The 22,160-nt window shown below is 45.0% G+C and overlaps 1 protein-coding gene across 1 annotated transcript in view; it reads right to left on the bottom strand.

Moving 5' to 3' along the window:
* Nucleotides 1–22,160, bottom strand: part of LOC119962304 (dynein heavy chain 11, axonemal-like) — a 690,045-nt gene that overhangs the window by 108,500 nt on the left and 559,385 nt on the right. Inside the window, exons 45-47 of the mRNA XM_038790290.1 lie at nt 17,684–17,785; nt 8,506–8,640; nt 7,421–7,594 (exon numbers count right to left, since the gene is read on the bottom strand). Coding sequence (XP_038646218.1) covers nt 7,421–7,594; nt 8,506–8,640; nt 17,684–17,785 — 411 coding nt within the window. The remainder of the gene's footprint in view (nt 1–7,420; nt 7,595–8,505; nt 8,641–17,683; nt 17,786–22,160) is intronic.

Here is a 22,160-nt window from a genome sequence, read left to right as displayed (position 1 = left end):
TACCCTACTCGTCATATTTAAGATGGTCAGAAACTTTGCACCGATCCGGGATGCAACGAGGCTGGTAAATCTCGCGAGAAGCCTCTCGCAAGAATTATCAGTCTCGTCATGCCTTGTAAGATCTAACGCAATCTCACGAGACGTCGCAATCTGGATCCTGCCCACAGAGGCAGTTAGTCTCACTTGAATATGTCTGATCTACCCAGTGCCCGGGATCAAACGGCCTCGCCTCGGATACCCCGAGCAGGCATTGTTTGGCACCAGTTTCCACAAACATGGACCAGGTGTACCGGCACTTTGGGGGGTGTCTTCCAGGTGACTAGGGGCCCTGGTGGTGCCCAATGCCAGCCAGGGACTGCAGCACTGCCAGTGATGGCAGTGCCACCAGGGCACCCTAATCAGCTGGGAGACATCCCCCAAAGTGCCGGTATTCCTTTCATGTTGAACACCACTTGGAAGAAACATTGAGAGTAGAAGAGCCCTGGAACTCCAAGCTGGAGTATTCTGTATTCTGAATCTGAGAACTGGAATTGTTGCAAAGTTTACTAAAGAAAGAGAACTATCAGAAATTACAAGAATCTGAAGGCCGTGTAAATAGTAAATTACCAGAGTAGTTTCATTAAGCTGGGCTTCAGTTTGAGAGGCATAGGCATACACCAAAGCATCTAAGAGCCATGAATACGCTCGTTAGTGTCAGAATAAAACAAAAAAAAACTTTTAAAATCCTATTTTAGGGACTTCCAGTGGCGGCTATGAAGGAGTAAGTCACACATTTGGTGGCTCCCGCTCGGGTCGGACTTTTGGACCTTTACCCCCGATTTTTTACCGGACTTGATTTGAAAAATCGATGACAGAGGCCATTGTATACTGGATTCCCACATCGGTGCATGGAGAGGAGGACTAGAAGTGCTCACAAAGGGAGAAACAGAAGAACAGAGAAGGCTTGGGATGAAGCTGCAGCGGGACTGCATGGTGGGCGACCGGCGCTCTGGCTTGTCGACCCAGCGGTCAACGGAGCAGCTGATGCAAGCTATCCAGGAGGGCTTCGCCAAGCAGAAGCGGGACCGCTTGGACCCGATTAAAGAAACAATTTCACAGCTGGAGCTTAGATTGGATGCCCAAGTTTGGGCGATCCAGAAAGTAGAGAAGGCGCTGGCTGACCAGGAGGCCATCAAACAGCGATGGGGTTGGAGGTGGGGATGCTGAGAGACCAGCAGAAAAGGCTCCTGGAGAAGGTGGAGGACCTAGAGAATAGGTTCTGCCGGAAGAACTTGAGCATAGTTGGGCTCCTGGAGGGGTCTGAAGGAGCGGTGCTGGGGCATACATAGCGGGCTTGTTCGAGAAGCTGCTGGGGGTTGGAACATTCCCTCGACCCTTCGAGGTGGACAGGGCTCACAGAGCGCTCGCGAGGGAGCCGCGAATGGGAGACCCCCCCCCCCCCCCCCCCCCGAGGGCAATGGTGGTGAGATTCCACAGGTATTTGGATAAGGAGCGTGTTTTACGGTGGGCCAAGCAGACACGGAGCTGCAAATGGGACAACAGTATCATGTGGATCTATCAGGACCTGAGTGCGGAGGTGGCCATGAGGAGAGCGGGGTTTAATCAGATAAGGTCGACCCTTTTTAAGAAAAAGGTGAAGTTCGGACTGTTGCATCCGGTCTGTCTCTGGGTCACATACGAGGAGCAACATTTTTATTTCGAGTCACCTAAGGAAAGGAAAACCTGGGCTTCACGAAAAGGAAAGGACTGGTGGCAGACTGAGAACTTTGAACTTTGCTGCAACTTTCTTGTTTAAAAAAGTTTCTCGTTCTTCGGACATTATTTGTATTGATTTGGGGCCAATTGCAGAGCTGAGTGAGTTAAAGTTTACATTTGCACTGTTGGGGGATGGAGGTGTGTTTGCCTAGATGCTGGATCTTTTGCTTGATCTTTTCTTTGTTTAGCTGAGGGTTTTTTTCTGTCGGGCAATTGTGTTGGGACTCGGTTTTCATTTGAATATGTGTGTAAGAGCGGGGGGGGGGGAGGGAATAATTGGTGGGAGAATGTCTGGTGCCAGGGGAGAGGGCCACCAAGGTAGCTAGGTGGGCTAGCTCATGGAAGCATAGTGGGGGGTGAGCAGATGTTAGGCTTATCAAAGGGGTTGATTTACATTGTGCTGTTACTGGGGGGGGGGGGGGGAGGGGATGGAGGAAAGGGGGGGAAATGTTCTGCTGACGAGGGAGGGACTTTTGCTGAGGGACAGAGAGGAGGTCAGGGGCCGAGGCGTGGGGTGCGGGCTGGACACTGGCCCAAGAGAGGGGATGGCTGATCAGCGAAGGGGGGAGTGGCGATGAGTCCCCCCAACTAGACTGATCACCTGAAATGTACAAGAGCTAAATGGGCGTGTTCGTGCATTTGAGAGGACTGAAGGCGGACGTGGTAATGCTGCAGGAGACACACCTCAGAGTGGCTGACCAGATTAAATTAAGGAAAGGTTGGGTCGGACAGGTTTTTCACTCGGGACTAGACTCGAAGACTAGAGGGGTTGCGATCTTGATCAACAAGCGAGTGGTGTTTGAGGCGGGAAGAATAGTTTTGGATGTGGGCGGCCGGTACATCATGGCCAGTGGGAAATTGGAGGCGGTACTAGTAAATGTTTATGTGTAAAATTGGGACGATGTGGAGCTTATAAAGAGGATTCTGGGGAAGATTCCGAACCTGCATTCGCATAAGCTGGTCATGGGAGGGGACTTCAACACAGTTATTGACCCTGGTTTAGACCGGTCAAGCTCAAAAACGGGCAGGGTGCCAGCAATGGCAAAGGAAATAAAAGGGTTCATGGAGCAGATGCGGGGGAGGGGGGGGGGGACCCATGGAGAATTGGGCAGCCGACAGTGAAGAAGTTCTCCTTCTACTCACATGTGCATAAAGTGTATTCCCGGATTCATTTCTTTATTCAGAGCAGGGCTCTACTGACGGGGGTGGTGAATATGGGGTACTCGGCGAACACAATCTCAGACCATGCCTCGCACTGGGTTGACCTACAGGTTAGTAAAGACGGTAACCAGTGCCCGCACTGGAGGTTAGACGTTGTACTTTTAGCTGACAAAGAGGTGTGCAGGCTGTTGAGGAAATGTATTCAGAATTACCTGGAGGTCAATGACACGGGCAAAATTTCAGCAACGGCGGTCTGGGAGGCATTGAAGGCGATGGTTAGAGGGCAGCTGATCTCGATACGGGCCCACAGGGAGAAGGTAGACAGTTCAGAGACGGACCAACTGGTAAAGGAGATACTACAGGTCGACAGAAGGTATGCGGAGACTCCAGAGGCAGGGCTTTTAAGGGAACGGCAGAGGCTACATGCGGAGTTCGGCTTGTTAACCACAGGGAGGGCGGTAGAGCAGCTGAGAAAGGCAAGGGGTGCGATTTATGAGCATGGAGAGAAGGCCATCAGAATGCTTGCACAGCGGCATGGAAAGAGGGAGGCAGCCAGGGAGATAGGGAAAGTAAAGGATGGAGATGGGAACCTAGTTGGAGACTCAGCAGGGGGTGAATAAGGTGTTTAAGGAGTGGGCCGGAGGTGATGAGGCACTTCCTTGGGAGCTGAATTTCCCGAAGGTGGACGGGGGGGCTGGTAGAAGGGCTGGGGGTCCGATCAGGATCAAAAAGATAGCGGAGGGGTTGAAGGCCATGCAGTCGGGCAAATCCCTGGGGCTGGACGGGTACCCAGTGAAGTTCTATAAAACGTTCTCTGGGATATTGGGGCCGCTGTTGATGAGGACATTAAATAAGGCAAGGGAGAGAGGGGTGCTTCCCCCGACAATGTCACAGGCCACGATTTTGCTGCTCCTGAAGCGAGACAAGGACGCGGAGCTGTGTGGGTCTGACAGGCCGATATCTCTATTGAATGTGAACGCCAAACCGCTGGCCAAAGTTTTGGCCTCTAGGATTGAGAATTGTGTTCCGGACGTTATTATGGAGGACCACAAGGGGTTTGTTAAGGGAAGGTAGTTGGTGGCCAATCTAAGAAGGATGTTAAATGTGATCGTGATGCCCCCGGAATGTAGGGAGGTGGAGGTAGTGGTCGCAACAAACGCAGAGAAGGCGTTTGATCGAGTAGAATGTGAATATCTGTGGGAGGAACAGGGACAGTTCGGATTTGGGAGCGGCTTTATTGACTGGGTCAGGTTGCTGTATCAGGCTCCTGTGGCGAGCGTACGGACAAATAGGACAACATCGGACTAATTTAGTCTGCATCGGGGAATGAGACAGGGATACCCCTTCTCCCCACTGTTGTACGCGTTAGCCATAAAGTCGTTCGCAATTGCTCTGGGAGCTTCAAGGGGCTGGTTTGGCGGGGGGGGGGGGGGGGGGGGGGGGGGGGGGGTTGGTGGTGGTGGTGGAGCACAGAGTCTCGCTTTACGCAGACGACCTGATCCTGTATATATCGGACCCAGCAGAGGGGATGGAGGAAACCATGAGGAATTTAAGGGAATTTTGCCGGTTTTCGGGGTATAAACTAAATTTGGGGAAAAGTGAGATGTTTGCGGTCCAGGCGACGGGACAGGAGAGGTGACTGGGGGAACTTCCGTTTAGAGTGGTGGGGGGAAGCTTTCGGTATCTAGGGAATGGGAACGGCTGAACAAACTAAATACTGCCCCGACTACTAGACCAAATGAAGGATGATTCCCGAAGGTGGGACGCGCTCCCGTTGTCACTAGCTGGGAGGGTGCAGAAAGTGAAAATGACGGTCCTCCCGAGATTCCTGTTCGTGTTTCAGTGTCTCCCCATCTTTATTCCGTGGTCTTTTTTAAATGGGTCAACAAAGTGATCACTGGCTTTGTAAGGGGAGGGGGGGGGGGGGGGGGGGGCAAGACACCGCAAGTAAAAAATGGGATGCTTGAGTGGAGTCGGGGAGAGGGCAGGCTGGCGCTGCCAAACTTCAGTAACTATTATTGGACGGCGAATATAGCCATGATCAGGAAGTGGGTCATGGGCCTAGGGTCGGCATGGGAGCATAGGGAGGCGGCACCATGCAAGAGCACCAGCTTGGGGGTGTTGATAACGGCGCCTATGCCGTTCCTGCCGGCACGGTACTCCACCAGCCCTGTGGTGGTGGCGGCCCTGAGAGTCTGGAGGAAACATGTGGGAGCGGAGGGACCATCGGTCTGGTCTCCAATTTGTAATAATCCCCGGTTTGCCCCGGGAAGGATGGACGGGGGGGTTTCGGAGATGGCAGAGAGCAGGGATTGAGAGGATGGGGGATATGTTTATAGAAGGGAGCTTTCCTAGCTTGAAGGAGCCGGAGGAGAAATTTGGATTGGCGAGAGGAAACAAATTTAGGTACCTGCAGGTGGGGGCCTTCCTACGTAGGCAGGTCTCAACATTCCCACTCCTGCCACCAAGGGGGATACAGGACAGGGTAGTTTCCAGAGTGTGCATGTGAGAAGGGAAGATCTCCGACATCGACAGGGAGCTCATAGGGTCAGAGGATGCGCAGACTGATGAGCTGAAACGCAAGTGGGAAGAGGAGCTGGGAGGAGAGATAGAGGATGGTCTATGGGCAGACGTGTTGAGTAGAGTCAACGCGTCCACAACATGTGCCAGGCTCAGCCTGATACAATTCAAGGTTGTTCACCAGGCTCACATGAGAGTGGCCCGGATGAGCAGATTCTTTGGGGTAGAAGCCAGGTGTGCAAAGTGTGCGGGAGGACCACATGTTCTGGACATGTCCAAAGTTTAGGGGATTCTGGCAGGGGTTTGCGGACGTCATGTCCACGGTGTTAAAAACAAGGGTGGCACTGAGTCCAGAGGTGGCGATTTTCGATGTGTCGGAAGATCCGGGAATCCAGGAGGAGAAAGAGGCAGACATTCTGGCCTTTACTTCCCTGGTAGCCCGGAGACGGATATTATTAGCTTGGAGGGACTCAAACCCCTGAGTCGGAAACCTGGCTATCTGACATGGTGTAGTAATCCACGGGAGGCAGGAGTTCCGTCACCACACCAATATTTATTTACAATAACGATATTACAGGAGCAGCTACAAACAGTGCTGCTAGCTGTCCAGTCAACTTAAGACTGGCTCACAAAGCCTACACAGGTGATTATATGGGCCCCCTCAATGAGCTATCATTGAGGGAGCTCATACTCCAATTGGCCAACCAATAAAGCCAATTGGAGTTCATTACACATGGCTAGCTTTCTCTGCTTGGAGAAAATCAAGTTCGCCTTGAGAGGGTCAACGTTAGGGTTCGCTCGGAGGTGGCAACCGTTCGTTGACTTCTTTGCGGAAAATTAATCGTCAGCAGAAGGGGAAGTTAGTTTACCTTAGAGTAGGGGGTTAATAAAGGTGGGACCTGTAAGGGAGGAAGCAGGCTTTTGCACTATGTTTATAGATAAATGTACATTGTTTATTTTGTTGTTGTAAAACCAAAAATACCTCAATAAAATCCTTATTAAGAAAAAAAAATCATATTTCAGCTGGCATATCAGCAAACACAAATTAAATAATATTGTAGTGTCATAAAAATATATTTGATTTGATTTGATTTATTGTCACATGTACCAAAGTACAGTGAGAAGTATTTTTCTACGGCTGAGGGAACGTACACAGTACGTACATAGTAGACATAAGAATAATCAACAGGGAGCATTGACAAATGGTACATTGACAAACAGTGATTGGTCACAGTGTGGAACAAGGGGTCAAACAAAGCAAATGCATGAGCAAGAGCAGCACAGGGCGTCGTGAATAGTGTTCTGACAGGGAACAGATCAGTCCAAGGGGGAGTTGTTGAGCAGTCTTGTAGCTGTGGGGAAGAAGCTGTTCCTCTGTCTGGATGTGCGGGTCTTCAGACTTCTGTACCTTCTGCCTGATGGAAGGGTCTGGGAGAAGGCAATGCCTGGGTGGGAGGGGTCTCTGATAATGCTGTCTGCCTTCCTGAGGCAGCGGGAGGTGTATACAGAATCAATGTGGGGGTGGCAAGTTTCTGTGATGCGTTGGGCTGAATTCACCACACTCTGCAGTTTCTTGCTATCTTGGACTGAGCAGTTGCCATACCAAGCTGTGATGCAGCCGGATAGAATGCTCTCTATCGCCCATCTGTAGAAGTTTGCGAGAGTCGATGCAGGCATGCCGAATTTCTTTAGCTTATTTGTACCACTTGTGCTATTTCACTGTGTAGATAAACCCAGCCTTTTTATTAAAAACAAATTTATAATCAACTAAATCGACTTCAGTTCCAGGAGATAAGCCTTCAGTGGATCTGACCAAAGTTTTTTAAACTGTCTCTGATCTTTGTACAATCTTTGTACAATCAGAACATTTTAAAAAGTGACATAAGCACAATAAAGATCACTAATACTAATGAGATTATGTTATTAATTTTTATGATAAAAATTGTTCCAAGGACATTTTACTATTAGCAACAGAAATACCTACCTTTTGGCTTCTCAGATAAGGCATCCACATGTTTTGAACAAGCTCATAGCGATACTTCTTTGAGAAAGAACCAGCATAAGAAATGAAAGCTGTCATCAAGAGAACATCTCCACATAGAGTTTCCTCCTGCTCATGGTACTGTGTGACAGACTGAGCCCAGCGTACATTCTCTGACTAAGGTATGAAAAACCACAAAAAATCAGAAAGATCAAAAATGTTCACATAGCAGAATGCAAGAAACATATTGGGGGCGATTCTCCGCTCTGCGGACCAAGTGCCTGCGCCGTTGTGAACGCTGTCGCACTTCACAACACTGTGAACAGGGCCCGGGCACGACCTATTCTGACCCCACAGGGGGCCAGCACGGCGCTGGAGTGGTACACGCCACTCCAGCGTCCCTACGCGGTGCCAGTTGGGCCGCGCCATCCTGCACATGCGTGGGGAACGTCTTACGTGTACCGGCCCCGACGCAATATGGCGTGGGTGTTCAGGGGCCGGCTGCGGCAGAATGTAGGCCGGGGGAGGGGGGGTGGGGTGGGGGGGGGAAGGCCGGCCCGCTGATCGGTGGGCCCCGATCGTGGGCCAGACCCCTTTGGAGCCCCCCCCCCCCCCCCCCCCCCCCCCCTCCCGAGGTGAAGGAGCCCCCCTCCCACCCATCCGGGCCGGAGAATCGCCGCTTTGCGTGGCGCTGGTTTCGATGGGGTGGGAGAATTGCGTGCGGGGGTCGGGGCGCCCCTGCGATTCTCCCACCCAGCGTGGGGGGGGGGGGGGGGGAGAATACCGCCCATAGACTGCTAAATCATACTTTTTTTCTTTTGATGAAAATGAAGCTGAACAGCTTGCTTCTTACCAATAATATTATGAGAAATACTCATTTTACATTGCAGTATTTCTGTTTTAACAATTAAGCTAACATTTTATTAAATAGTGGAAGAAGAAGAGTATGTTAAAAAAGAACTGAGTATTTATGTATTAAAATATTTAAAGCAGTTTAGCTGTTTTAAATTATTGGAACCATTTTGAGATGAACAACCCCGCAAAATAATAGGTATATTTCTGCACCACAAGGTTTTATATGGTCTCACCTCTAGACCTTTTACTAATCTGTTAGCCAGTTCTATTGTCTTATTGCTTTTGTTCACTTCATCCTGACAACGGACTTTTTCAGATGTAGCCCTTTCAAAGGCCGCTGTTAATCCAGTCAGGCTCATGTCCAATTCCTTTCAATCATGAAAAGTAGTTAGAATTAAAACAAAGTCTGTAAGTTGATAGTCCATTCCAACAATCTTGCTCTTGCTACCACAAATAGAAAGTCTAAAATAATCTTTTGGGCCTTTTCTGGCCTGAGCCTCTATTTTTCCCACCCAAAGCTTTCTGACATTAAGTAACCTGCGTGATTGTTACTCTGCACCTGCCTGATGAAAGAATTAAACTCCTTGCACGCACGCCGTTTAAAAAATCAACACATTGTTCTGTCTCAAAATGAAAGACCAAAAACTCTTAGGAAAGGGCTGGTGCCGGTCCAAAATGGAGTTCCATTTTAAGGTCTACAAGATCAGTTCGGATCAGTGCCAGTCATTTTCCAAGATTTACTGGTTTTCCCTTCTGGGTGTCAGCATGTTCTTACTGGTTTTAAATGCAGAACTTTTGACAGTGAAATGCCCCTGTCATAGAGGTCCGATTTCCCCTCGAGATGTGCCACAATTTTCAATTGGCACTATCATTTATTACTCATGTAAATAATATTTGAATTATTCATTCATTTTGGTGATTTTATTTGGCACATTATAAGAACGGTGGGAGTTAACTAAATAGGGAGCACGTTTAGCCGCGAGTTTCCCAGCGAGCAGTGCTGAGAAATACAATGTTATAAAATAGTACCCTGCTTAGATGGGGAAGGAAGCACATAGCCTCGTTTTGTGCACTGAGAAGCTCTTCTCACCAGAACTCCTCAGTGTAGTGAGAGATCGGGATGCCATTTAAAACCTCCCCCCCCCCCCCCCATCTCCAAAGCACTATGGGATGGTTACTATGGGGTAGCCCCTTGGCACCTCCCAATACCCACACAGGGCACCCCTGGCCTGATCACCACTGCAAAAAAAAAAAGGCAACCATGTCAGTGCCGCTGCCAGCTGGTAGTGCCACCTAGGCACCTTGGCAATGTCAGGCTGGCATCCAGGTGGCACTACCATGGTGCCAGGTTAGCAGTGCTAGGGTGCCCAAGTGATACCAGCAGTGTATAACCCTGCCCAAAGGGAATACACCTGGGGGCTTCCAAACCCCTGGGAGGCCCCCACAAGTGTCGTCCCGTCTGGTCTCCGTTTGTGGAGACCAGTATCAAATGGTGCTCACCCGAGGTCTATCGAAGGGGATAGATCCCAACTCCTCAGGTACCTTGTGAAACTGCACATTAAAGTGAGGCTAGCTGTCTCGCTTTAATATGCAGATTTGCCAAAAAATAATCCTGCCTACAATGGGCGGGATTTACATCGCAACATTCTCACAAGATCACGTTAGATCTCACGAGGTGTCGCGAGCCAGGTAGATCCAAGGAGCTTCTATTGGCCATGCTGCGCTGTGGTCACTGCTTTTCCAGCGCAGCGTGGTCGTTTGATCACATCCTTGGTCACTTAATCATTGGCTGCTCACTAAGGCAGCCAACATGACTGCAGATCACTACGAATAACATAGAAACTTTCACCATGTCATTCAAAAGCTGGACAATTTCCCAGTCAAAACAAAAATTAAACTATGTCCATGAGAGAAAAGAAATGGGTAAATAGTTAATCTGCAAATCCATTGGAGACAGAATTATGCAGAAAAAACTTGAAATGAGAAATTACATCACAAAAATGTCTTCCATAGTACTTTAATTTCTGAAATAGTTTTAAGTTGAAATAAAAACAGTTAAAATCATGTTCCATTGAGGATAGGGGATAAAGAACAAATAAAATGTTGACAAATACTACTTGTTTGATTAATCTATTATTCATGTGGACTCTCTTTCAGCAGTGTCGAACTCATGTCAGAACATAAGAAGTAGGAGGAGTAGGCCATTCAGCCCCTCAGGTCTGCTTCACCATTCAACAACGTCAAACCAGATATGGCGGTGGCCTTGCCTCCAATTTTCTGCCTGCCGCCCAGAACTCTTGCCTCCCTTGTCGATCAAAAATCTGTCTAACTCAGCCTTGAATATATTCTATGAGCCTCCATTATTCACTGGGGAAGAGAATTCCTCCTCAAATTGGTCTTAAATTATATAATTATAATTAAAAATACTACAGAGGCTGGAAATACAAAATAAAAACAGAAAATACTGGAAATACTCAGAAAATGAAGTAGCATTTGTGTGGATAGAAACAGAGTTAATCTTTTACGTAGATGATCTATCCTCAGAGTAAATAGTGTACAATATTTAAAGGCTATTTTCAAGCATGCATGATAAGTATATTACCATGCATTTTTGGAAATTATCCATTAAACATGTATACAATTTATTCTTATAAGATTTTATTTAAGACAGAATGCTGAGATCAGAAATAATTCTTATGTTTGAAAAGACAGACTTTAAATTTCATCTTGTAATATTAAAATGAAGATAATATAAATGAAGTTTTCAATATAAATATTAATTTGTATTTGCTATTTCAAATGTAGGAGGAAAATGCTGCTGCCTCTATGCTATTTTTGAGTAATATAAATGATTTTAAATATGAAAAAGCATATGTACTTTTTTCTTTACACATTTATATTAGTAGTCTTCGAATAAATGCAGATGCATATTTTGATGTTTGCAGATAATTTCAAAGTAGCTACATTTTGTCTCTGAATCTCTTTGTATTTGAAGTGCTGCCCTTTTCAAAACAAGTGAAAGTTCAATCAAGTTTTGGTGCCATGATGATCAAACAGTGTCACATCACTATGGCAATGTCTGCCAGGGCCACAAATGCAGATCAGCTTTAATTGTACTAGGCCTTATTGCTGGTGCATGTCAATCAGAACCTATGAATTGAAGAAAATTTGTTCTGTTCATTCTGTTAAATGATGTATCCAATTAAACCTGTTAGAATTCATGATCTTCAGTCAAGGTTAAATGAAAGTAGTTACTCCTGTCAGCTATGTGATTAAATGCTGCCTACATCAGGCACATTTATGTGCGAAATTAAAATTTTGTCTAAAGCATGAATCTTTATGCATGCCAGTTAATTATCTTGCAGTCCTTCTACACATTAAATGCCCAGTACATTTGTTCTTAATCATCAGGTGCAATTTAAAACACACTTCATACCCAGCATTTAACTAGATTCCTCCATTTTAATGAATTCTGTTATAACTGAAAACGTTACTCTTTTCATGGTTTGGCTGTTGCTACGTTATTATAGATTACTAACATTCAAAGATGTAGTAACTCTACACTTATGAAAACTAAAAAAATATATAATTTTTGAGAAATATTTTAAAAGAATCTTGGTTGTTACAACTTATGCAACGATCCATGATGTATAGGACAATGGCATGATGGCTTGCGTTTTTAGGTGTTCATTTTTTAATATTCATGATGCTGTGAATGCATGCAATCCTTTGAACACCATGCCACAAAAGTAGTTATAACTATAAAATTCTGTTTGTTAATGACACTTTTGCGAAATGGGCTTGGTGATTTTTTTAAATAAACAAGATAACAGTTTTAGTTATGTTTTCAGCAATCTAAATAATCAAAAAATTATGACAAGGTTCTGAGGGACAGAAAAATCAGCACTAAAGATTGTGTTGGCTATGTCTAAGGCAATCTGAATTAATTGGAGTTCATAAATATTTGTTTTTCTTTAAGTGTAATTATAACTGATTTGGATGAGAAAACTTTAAAATACTTATCAGAATATTCAATCCAGATGTATTTGTTGCATTTTTACTTCAAAGATGTCTTCTTGGCCATCTCCCCAAATCACAATGACCTCCTTAGTAAGGTGAATGCACTTTTGGAATTCAGATATATCCACAACCCCATCAATGTCAGCTCTCAATTGTAATTTGTGATAGGATAATACCAGTCAAATTTCCTTTTTCACATAGTCGGACTAACATAGGTAAACCCATATCCCTTGTCTGAATGTAACTTCTGTGCAAACTTTGAGCTACCCAGTAGAAGGTACAATGTCCTTCTCGCATTACAGATATTGAGAAAGATTTTCCATCGGATTTGCACAAGCTTCCCAATGCAATTTTGAAGAAAGGGAGAAGAGTAGAGGGATGGGGTGCAAACATTCTATGTTTTAGGAGCAATGGAAATCTATGGAATCTAACTCAATGCATCAGAGGCTTGTGGCTTCTTTCCCCTGGCCTCCAGACAAGGGGCGGGATTCTCTGTCCTGCCCCACCAGATATCTGGTGTGGCGCACCCCCGGGATTCTCCGTCTCGCCAACCGGCCAATGGGGTTTCCCATTGTGGGCCATCAGTGCAACGGACAATCCTGACAGCAGAGAATCCAGCCCAAAATCTCCTGCAGAGACAACAATCCAGTCAATAACCTGCGACAAATATGGCAATAACTCTGAATTGACCTGGGTCATTGTCATACCACAGTTGTGGGTGGAATTCCCACCCTGCCAAAGTGAGATTCCATCAAAGTGGAAAATTCTGCTTTCTACTTAATCTGGGACGAGAGAAATTCCAGAATTTTCCAACCAGAATCTTAAAGGAGTGTTTAAAACTTTCAGTTTACACATTATGACGTTGAGTGAAGCAATAATACGAGAATAATAACGTTATGCAAACTCGAGGTAGCTTTAATACCTGTTATTCAATCTACACCACAAAGCTAAATACTTAAGTACAATTTTAAATGAAAAGGTTATTGCCCTCGTCTTTTCCCAACTTTCTTTTTACCAGTGTCTTCAATAATTATTATTTTAACTTTTATGTACTTTTAACTTTTGCGATCTTGTCTAGTCTCTCTTTTTTATTGGATTACGAGTGTGCTCCCTGGCTTCAAACTGAACAGCTCATAACAAAATCACTTTGGGCATGAGATTCTACCACAATGTGAGATTGGGACCAGGAAATGCAACCGATATCAGGGCCTCAACCCCAGGACTAAAATCCAGCCCATACTCGCAACAGATTATGGAGCTACAAGAATTTTATTCTCAATTCTCTATATATCAATGTATATACCAATGTATCTACAACAGAAGAACCAGCGGGGCTGGTTTAGCACACTGGGCTAAATCGCTGGCTTTTAAAGCAGACCAAGGCAGGCCAGCAGCACGGTTCAATTCCCGTACCAGCCTCCCTGAACAGGCGCCGGAATGTGGCGACTAGGGGCTTTTCACAGTAACTTCATTGAAGTCTACTTGTGACAATAAGCGATTTTCATTTCAAGAAGCAAGGTGATTCTTAACCAATTCTTAACAGGGACGAATTGGAGAAATCACCCAGAGCTCCTTTGTGCTGCATGTAGATTTATAAAGCAACTTTCATAGGTCACCCGTCCACCTTTGCTGGCATGTGGGGCAGGGGGGCGGGGGGAATCAATTAAAAATCATAGAATCATAGAATTTACAGTGTAGAAGGAGGCCATTCAGCCCATTGAGTCTGCACTGGCCCCTGGAAGGAGTACCCTACTTCAGGCTACATCGCCACCCCATCCCCATAACCCAGTAACCCCACCTAACCTTTTTGGACTAAGGGCAATTTAGCATGGCCAATTCACCTACCCTGCACATCTTTGGACTGTGGGAAGAAACCGGAGCACCCAGAGGAAACCCACGCAGACACGGGGAAAATATGCAGATCCACACATCAGTGACCCAAGCCAGGAATCGAATCTGGGACACTGGAGCTGTGAAACAACTGTGCTAACCACTGCGCTACCATGCCACCCCAAAATACACATTTGGTAAACAAATAGCAGGGCAGAAACATGATCTGGTACAACCTGGTCGTCATTAGACTTTTAATTCCAGATTTTTATTGAATTCAAATTCCATCTGCCCGATCTGGATTTAAATCCATGTCACCAGAGCATTACTCTGAGCGTCTGGATTACTAATCCAGTGACAATACCACTACACCACTGCCTCCCCATAAGGAAATGGGAGGCTAAAAGGAAAGTTGCATTAATGTGGTAGTTTTGAGTAGGCCAGATTCATACCATAAGATGATCTTTTAGCTTTCTTATGCTCCAAATTCCATTCTTCACATCAAACACATAATTCTTTGGCTGCCACAAAAGAAGTGATCACAGTGGCATAACATTGGTGACTTAAACAATGTGTCACTCCATAACTGTCAGTATTAATTGGTGTGGTCAATATTTCATATACATTGTACTGTAAAATATTAAAAATCTTGTCATTTCATTTTTTTTAAACTGAACAATTATGCATCAGCAACAGGTTTGTATACATAAGAACTAGGAGCAGGAGTAGGCCATCTAGCCCCTCGAGCCTGCTCCGCCATTCAATGAGATCATGGCTGATCTTTTGTGGACTCAGCTCCACTTTCCAGCCCGAATACCATCACCCTTTATTCCTTTATTCTCCAAAAAGTACCCATCTTTATCTTGAAAACATTTAATGAAGGAGCCTCAACTGCTTCACTGGCCAGGGAATTCCATAGATTCACAACCATTTGGGTGAAGAGGTTCCTCCTGAGCCCAGTCCTAAATCTACTTCCCCTTATTTTGAGGCTATGCCCCCTAGTTCTGCTTTCACCCGCCAGTGTGAATTTATATTGGATTAAAAAATATTTTATGCACCTCACTGGCAAAGCCAGCATTTGTTATTTATCCCTAATTTCCCATGAACTGAATGGCTTTTATGCCATTTCAGAGGGCAGTTAAGAGTCTCTTTGCTATGGGATGAGGTCATATGTGATCCAGACAAAAGAAGGATGGCAGTTCTCTTCTCTGAAGACATTAGTGAACCAGATGAGTTTTTAAATATAATAATTGATGATAGTTCATGGCACCATTCCTGAGACTAGCTTTCAATTCCAGATTATTTATAATAATAATCTTTATTATTGTCACAAGTAGGCCTACATGAACACCGCAATTAAGTTACTATGAAAATCCCGTAGTCGCCACAATCCGGCGCCTGTTCAGGTACCCCGTGGGAGAATTCAGAATGTCCAAATTACCTAACAGCACATCTTCGGGACTTGTGGGAGGAAACCGCAGCACCCGGAGGAAACACCCACGCAGACACAGGGCGAATGTGCAGAATCCGCACAGACAGTGACCTAAACCGGGAATTTTTAAAATCTAAATTACTAATCCAGTGATGATGACTACACCATGATATATATCCCCACAAATATGTATTTTGCAGGACAACCTGAAAAGGATGGTGGAAATGGGACTATCAAATCTCCTCTTCCAGAGAGGTGGCACAGATTCAATGGCCAAATATGCTCTTTCTGAGCTGTAACCATTCTATGATTCCATGATTGAATGCAGTCAAATTGAATAAGATTGCTCCGATTGAAATTGGTTTGAGGGTAAATAGTAGACACCTTGAAATGGAAGTCTACTTCTGGTGGTGGCCATGATGTGAGTGGTCACACACAGGGCAGCTCCTGCTCGAAGGCATAGGAAAGAGCTCTTTTTACCCGATATTGGGTGTAATTTTGAAGTAAAGGTGTAGTTGAAGATCGGAGGAGTAGTTTCCTCCGGGAGTGGTAGGTCCACTGGTTACCAAACCTGGTAGAAGACGGTGAGAGAACTGGCCAAAGAGTTGGCAGCAGCCGGTGTAAGGATGGTGGAGGTGGAAGGGCTGGTGCCAGATGGAGCAGTTAATGGCTTTTATAAAGGAGGAGTTCCGCCAGCAGAGGAAGGAGATGCGGGAGGACCACACGAAGGCCATCGAAGGAGCTGTGGCACCCCTGAAGAGCTCGATGTAGTGGTTGGAGAAGTGTTCGGAGGTGCAGAGGTCGCAGGTCCGAGTGATTGAAGGAGTGATCTTGGACCATAGCAATCGAGTGGATAGCCGGAGACTTTTCCCCAGGGTGGAAATGGCTGTCACGAGGGACATAATTTTAAGTTGATTGGAGGACGGTATAGGGGAGATATCAGAGGTAGGTTCTTTACACAGAGAGTGGTGAGTGTGTGGAATACACTGCCAGTAGAGGTGGTGGAGTCCGAGCCATTAGGGACATTTAAGCAACTCTTAGACACATGGACAGCAGTAAATTGAAGGGGCGTAGGTTAAGTTGATCTTAGATTAGGATAAATGGTCGGCACAACATCGTGGGCTGAAGGGCCTGTTCTGTGCTGTATTGCTCTATGTTCTGTTCTATGTTCTATGATAATAGATTTAGTGATATCTGGTGAAAATAGTTCTAAGAAAAGATTTTGTCTTCTTAATATGATTATCTCTTTTGTTTTCCTCAAGGAACTGTTCATGGACATAAATATTATCATCTGTATTTTCTCCAGTGTGCTATCCATAAGCAGTTACTGTAGGCTTCCATGGTGAGTGTCATGCATACAAAATGAAATAAGTGTTAAAAACAAAGAATACATTAAAAAAATTGATTTTAATTTCAGAACAAATCAAATGAAAGTAAATTATGATTTAAAAATAAATAAATTTAGAGTACCCAATTCATTTTTTCCAATTAAGGGGCAATTTAGCATGGCCAATCCACCTACCCTGCACATTTTTGGGTTGTGGGGGCAAAACACATGCAAACACGGGGTGAATGTGCAAACTGCACACGGACAGTGACCCAGAGCCGGGATCGAACTTGGGTCCTCGGCGCTGTGAGGCAGCAATGCTAACCACTGCATCAGCGTGCTGCCAAAAGTAAATTATGATTTATCAATGTTTTTGACATTGAATGACTGCTGCACTATTCAAGAGTTATCAAGGTCAATTCACCAGGAACTAGATTCATAGTAGTCAGTATTATAATTGGTTTATAATCCAGCCACAGCAATTGCATCAGAGTTTCTACTGCATATGACTTGGTAGCTAACATAACCTGTGATCCTGCGCTATACATTGCAATTTAACCATATCTAAGAATGTAAAGATAAAGGAACAAACATTGTCGGAGTTACTGAATGATAGTTACTTTGGTAGGTTCATCTCACTGCAGTTTGTAAATAGATTTACTCAATCAAATTGACACCGCAATTTCTGAAGCAATTCACAAATAAGTTAATTTACAATGCACAGCATAGCCTTTTAATAAATTATTTTTTATAAAAACAAAATATATTTAATTGGAGGTTAATTACAATTCATAGTACTTACTGCAAGCTTTTTCCTAATGACTTCAAGTTTCTCTGCAGCAGCAGCTAAGTCAGAATTGGCTTGCACAAGTGCTTTACGTTTCAGCTCCACTTCACAGTAAACCTAGCAGTATATAAGTATATTCACCGTTAATGCTATTCAATTTATTTATAATAGTGGAGACGACACAGATCGAGGTAACCATGAGAACATTTATTTGAAATATATCTGCAATCTAAAAACCAGTAAAAAGGAATTGCAAGTACAAAAAATTAAGGAAGTACATTGACTACAAATATTGTACATGTATTTCACTCTCTCCACTTTGCTTGTCTCTCCTACCTATTCTTTGCAGACATGATATTCTGTGCTTTTTCAAGCATGACAAGCTCTGGCATTCCAATTGCACCATGAATGCCACAAGAAATGTTCTTTTATTGACCCTGTCAATGTGGAGTGAGATTTTTCTCCCCCTTTGTGGTAATCTAGCAAGGCCTCCCCCTTTTCCCACCCCCATCTTTCAGTTTAAAGCATCTTTACCTTCAAAGGACAGGAACTGTGACAGACAGTAAGCCCAGATATTGAACTCGACGAGTTACATTTTTATACAATCAGGGAAACTCTGCAGACTTTTAAGAATGGCAGCCTGGAACCAATTCTGGGATTCCCAGTCCCATTCCTGACACCCCAAATTTCGACAGTGTGGGATAAGGGTGTGGGCTGGTGCAGGTCGCAAGCCCATACCCTGAACTCCTGACCTAGCTTGTTCCACTGTGGGGAAAGGCATCTCCTAGTCCTCTGCAATTTTCATGGAGTTGAACCAGCTTTTCAATGAATTGTGGTTCATGGTCATTCAGAGGTATTGTGAACTACAGTATGGATGAGGAAACCTTTTGAAAGGAAAGTTCAAAAGTTCTTACTCATGCCTCCCTTCATGCACCACAAATAGCCAGTCATACCCTCTATGCTAACCCATGGCACTTCAACACCCAGTAGAACCAATAAACCCTATAGTAACAATTTCACGTGTGAAAAAGCGTTATAAAAAGTCATTCATTCATTAATTTCTGACAAAAAATTGCTCACGCTAATGTCTGTTTCTGTAGCTTGGAACAGATCGTTAACCAGAGGCTACAGCTTGAGGAGCATTACATTACATCATATGGCTGACCAGGAGACTCTCTCACTTTTACTGCTTGCCATACCCTAGAAGGATTTACAGGTTGATAATCAACCTGTTTGGCTACGTTATGAACATATCTTCCGTGACTGTGAAGTCCTAGAGTAGACGAGAACCTAGAGTTTCTGGCTCAGAGATAGGGATGCTAACCACTGCATCACAAGACTGTGTAATCATTATACCACCAATATTTCTGTAACTTGCTTTTAACTAATTTATGCAGACAGACAATAGACTTTGGAGTCACAGACTCCGAGTTCCAAGCAAAATCAATAACTTCATTCAAAAAGGAGGTTGAAACCAAAGAGAAGCCACCATTAAATGTCTGCATACATTAGAGGATTAAAATAGTTAACAGTAAAATAATTGGATATTAATTATGTACCTCCTTTTTCTTTGTGCTTTCTAAACATGTGCAATTATCAAAAAATCAAGTTCTGGTGCATGATTGATCACAAATGCTGAAGTCCTGAAATGCTGTTATAAGCCAACCTTGTAAAGGAACACAAACTGCAAGCAAACATTAAACCAGGTTAATACTTACATAGATCTTTTGGAAATGACATCGTGATAGGCATGCAGATAGAGAAAAGGTAACAAAAAATGTTGAAAATGCATCACAACAAACAATGAAAAATTATTCTGTGGAAAAAACATTAATTATGCTGTGGTAAGATGAATTAGCCACTCATCATTAATGAGAATGTACATTTTGTGTAAGTTTTAAGTCCATCTATGATAGATGTACTACTGCTGGCAAAATACATCATGATAACATTCAAGACAGCAGGGAAATGTTCAGTTGACGTATGTTCTCTTGCATAGCATTCAATCATGCCTAAGACAAGTACTTTTGATTGGTTAAAATATATATTTCAAATATTACTCTAATACGCCTTCTTTGGGTCGATATGGATTATAAGCAATATACCCTCTGCTGGTCCATATAGTTTATGAGTAGAAATATTTACAACTCATTATAGTTCATTATAATTCATTGATCATTTGACATTCAGTGGCAAAGACTTTAAATAAAGTTTTCAAAGGAGAAGAAAAATTTGACCAAAATAAATTTTCATTAACATGACCATAAAATAAATTGGAAGCGCTTTAAAAAATATAGAATATCAAAACTTATCTAAGCAGTTTGATTTCATAAAGAAAAGATCTAATGACTTACATTTCACCAAAGTTGACATCTGTAATAATGTTAAATTTCACTGATAACAATTGAACAAATATAGAATAATACCCTGCTAATGGTTGCGCAAAAGTACTTTTAAAAATGCAGTTTGGAGGATATTAGTGCTGGGAATGGAATACATTTTTGTCACTATGATTCACTATCAAACACTTCCACCTCACACATGTTGCAGGGATAAAGGATGTGAAATAGGCTTTCATTCCCATGTCGGTGCAACATTGTGGGCCGAAGGGCCTGTACTGCGCTGTATCGTTCTATGTTCTATGTTCTATAGTGCTGTTGCTGGTGCTCTGGAATTCCTGAACTGAAAAAAGTTGCCCATTTGCAACTGGCTTCTTCCACGTAGATGTCCATGTGTGTGAGAAAGATGCTGAGTGGTGGATAGTGATATCAAACAGTATATAATGCTGATATGGCACACAACCTGGCAGTTTGGACTGCAGAGTCCAGTTAACTCCCTCTCAATCACTGCCAGATGAAGGTTCAGTTGCATGAAGGACACTCCCACTCATGCTATTTAAAGGATTAGCCACCTAACTTCCAGGTGAATGCCTTTGAATTACTTTTGCTGGCGCAGAATTAACAGAAGTACTGAGATGCTTTGTTGGAAGAACAAACGTTTTGTGCTTTTAAGGGAATGGTGCTGGATTCTGGCAAGGCAGTCAAAGGAGTTCTTTTGCTCGTCAGGAAAATGGCTGTTTCAGTAATGGCAGCTATGGGGCGCCGTAATTCTCTGGAAAGATTTCTAAGAGTGGAACTGCCGCGAGCTTCCCGGCACTCAGCCCAATGAGGCCAGCAAAACTATTCAACGTTAATTGGTCCGTTTAATAAGGCCCCACAGTTTTCTTGCCGCAAATGAAGGCTCTCCAGCTGATTCGCCGACACCATGCTCAGCAGCCGCCCGCTAACAAGACTGAGTAGCACTTAAACAGCACTTGCTCAGCCAACACTAGTCAGCTTGCACCAATGGCGCTCAGGGGACCGGGCACAAGATTCGGGGATACAAACCTGGGGAGAGTACTAGACGCACTAGGGGCCAGGAGAGATGTCCTGTTCCCCCGAGAGTCCCAGAGGGTCAGGTACAGGGCAGCCAGTGCTGCCTGGGACGAGATGGCAGTGGCTGTAAGCTCCGGAGGTGTGGCCAGGAGCACTAGCTTCCAGTGCCGTAAAAAGGTCAACGACCTGCATGAGGCAGCATGAGTGAAGAGACACCAACACCGCCCCTCCCCGAGACTTTACTGCCCCCAGACGAGCATCAACCCCCCAACTTGCCATGTGACACCCAACCCTCCCTTCACCCCCCCCTCAATCCTCCTTGCCCTCTTTTAACCTCTCCCTCCCCTTTTAACCCCAACCCTTCCGTCATACATCCCCTCTCACTGTGAACCACGCATGTGGCCAATGATGTCCTCTCTGTGTCTCCTCAGGAAAAGCTCGCCGGGAGAGGGCCCAGATTGGCGGTGGGTGACAGACTTAAGAATCTGCAGTTCCGTCAAGGAGTGGGCCCTGGAGGTGACTGGGGTGGCTGAGGACAGGGCGGTCACCTACGCGGAGGTTGGCGGATGCCGCAGAGGTGAGGAACCACCGGGCTCCATCCGGAGGACCTGTCAAACTTCAGTTGTTAATACCTTACTGACTGACCCATCCCTCCCACTGACTACATGTCCATTCTCCAGCAGGTCCTCCAGCCGACGGTGCCAGCCATCCTGGGTGGCCCACTCTCTCGCCTCCCAGGAGGCATCTCGGTGGGAAACGTTAGTGAACACGCTTCTGGGGCAGAATCTGATGAGCACCTCACAGTTGTTGATGTACTCAGGTGGAGGTAGGACCACCTAGGCGAGACAGCAGTCGGTCTGCTGGCTCCCAGGACAGATGCTGAGCCTATGCAACAGCTATACCCGGAGACGTTAGGGAGCGGCCGGGACATTCAGATGGAGATGTCAGCGACACTTCGGCAAGTCCATAGCTGATGGGAGGAGTCCCAGAGGCTACGGATGCAGTAGATGTCGCCGGTAATGCGTGGCACCGAGGCCAACACTACCGCAGTGGAGAGCCTGGTGCACGGCACCGGCACGATTAGTGGAAATGTCCAAGGCGTGCTGCACTCGGTAGCT

The sequence above is a fragment of the Scyliorhinus canicula genome, chromosome 2 (genome assembly GCF_902713615.1).
Source record: "Scyliorhinus canicula chromosome 2, sScyCan1.1, whole genome shotgun sequence".
Taxonomy (NCBI): Eukaryota; Metazoa; Chordata; class Chondrichthyes; order Carcharhiniformes; family Scyliorhinidae; genus Scyliorhinus; species Scyliorhinus canicula.
Note: the sequence above shows the minus strand (reverse complement) of the source record. Positions and strands in the feature narration are given on the sequence as shown.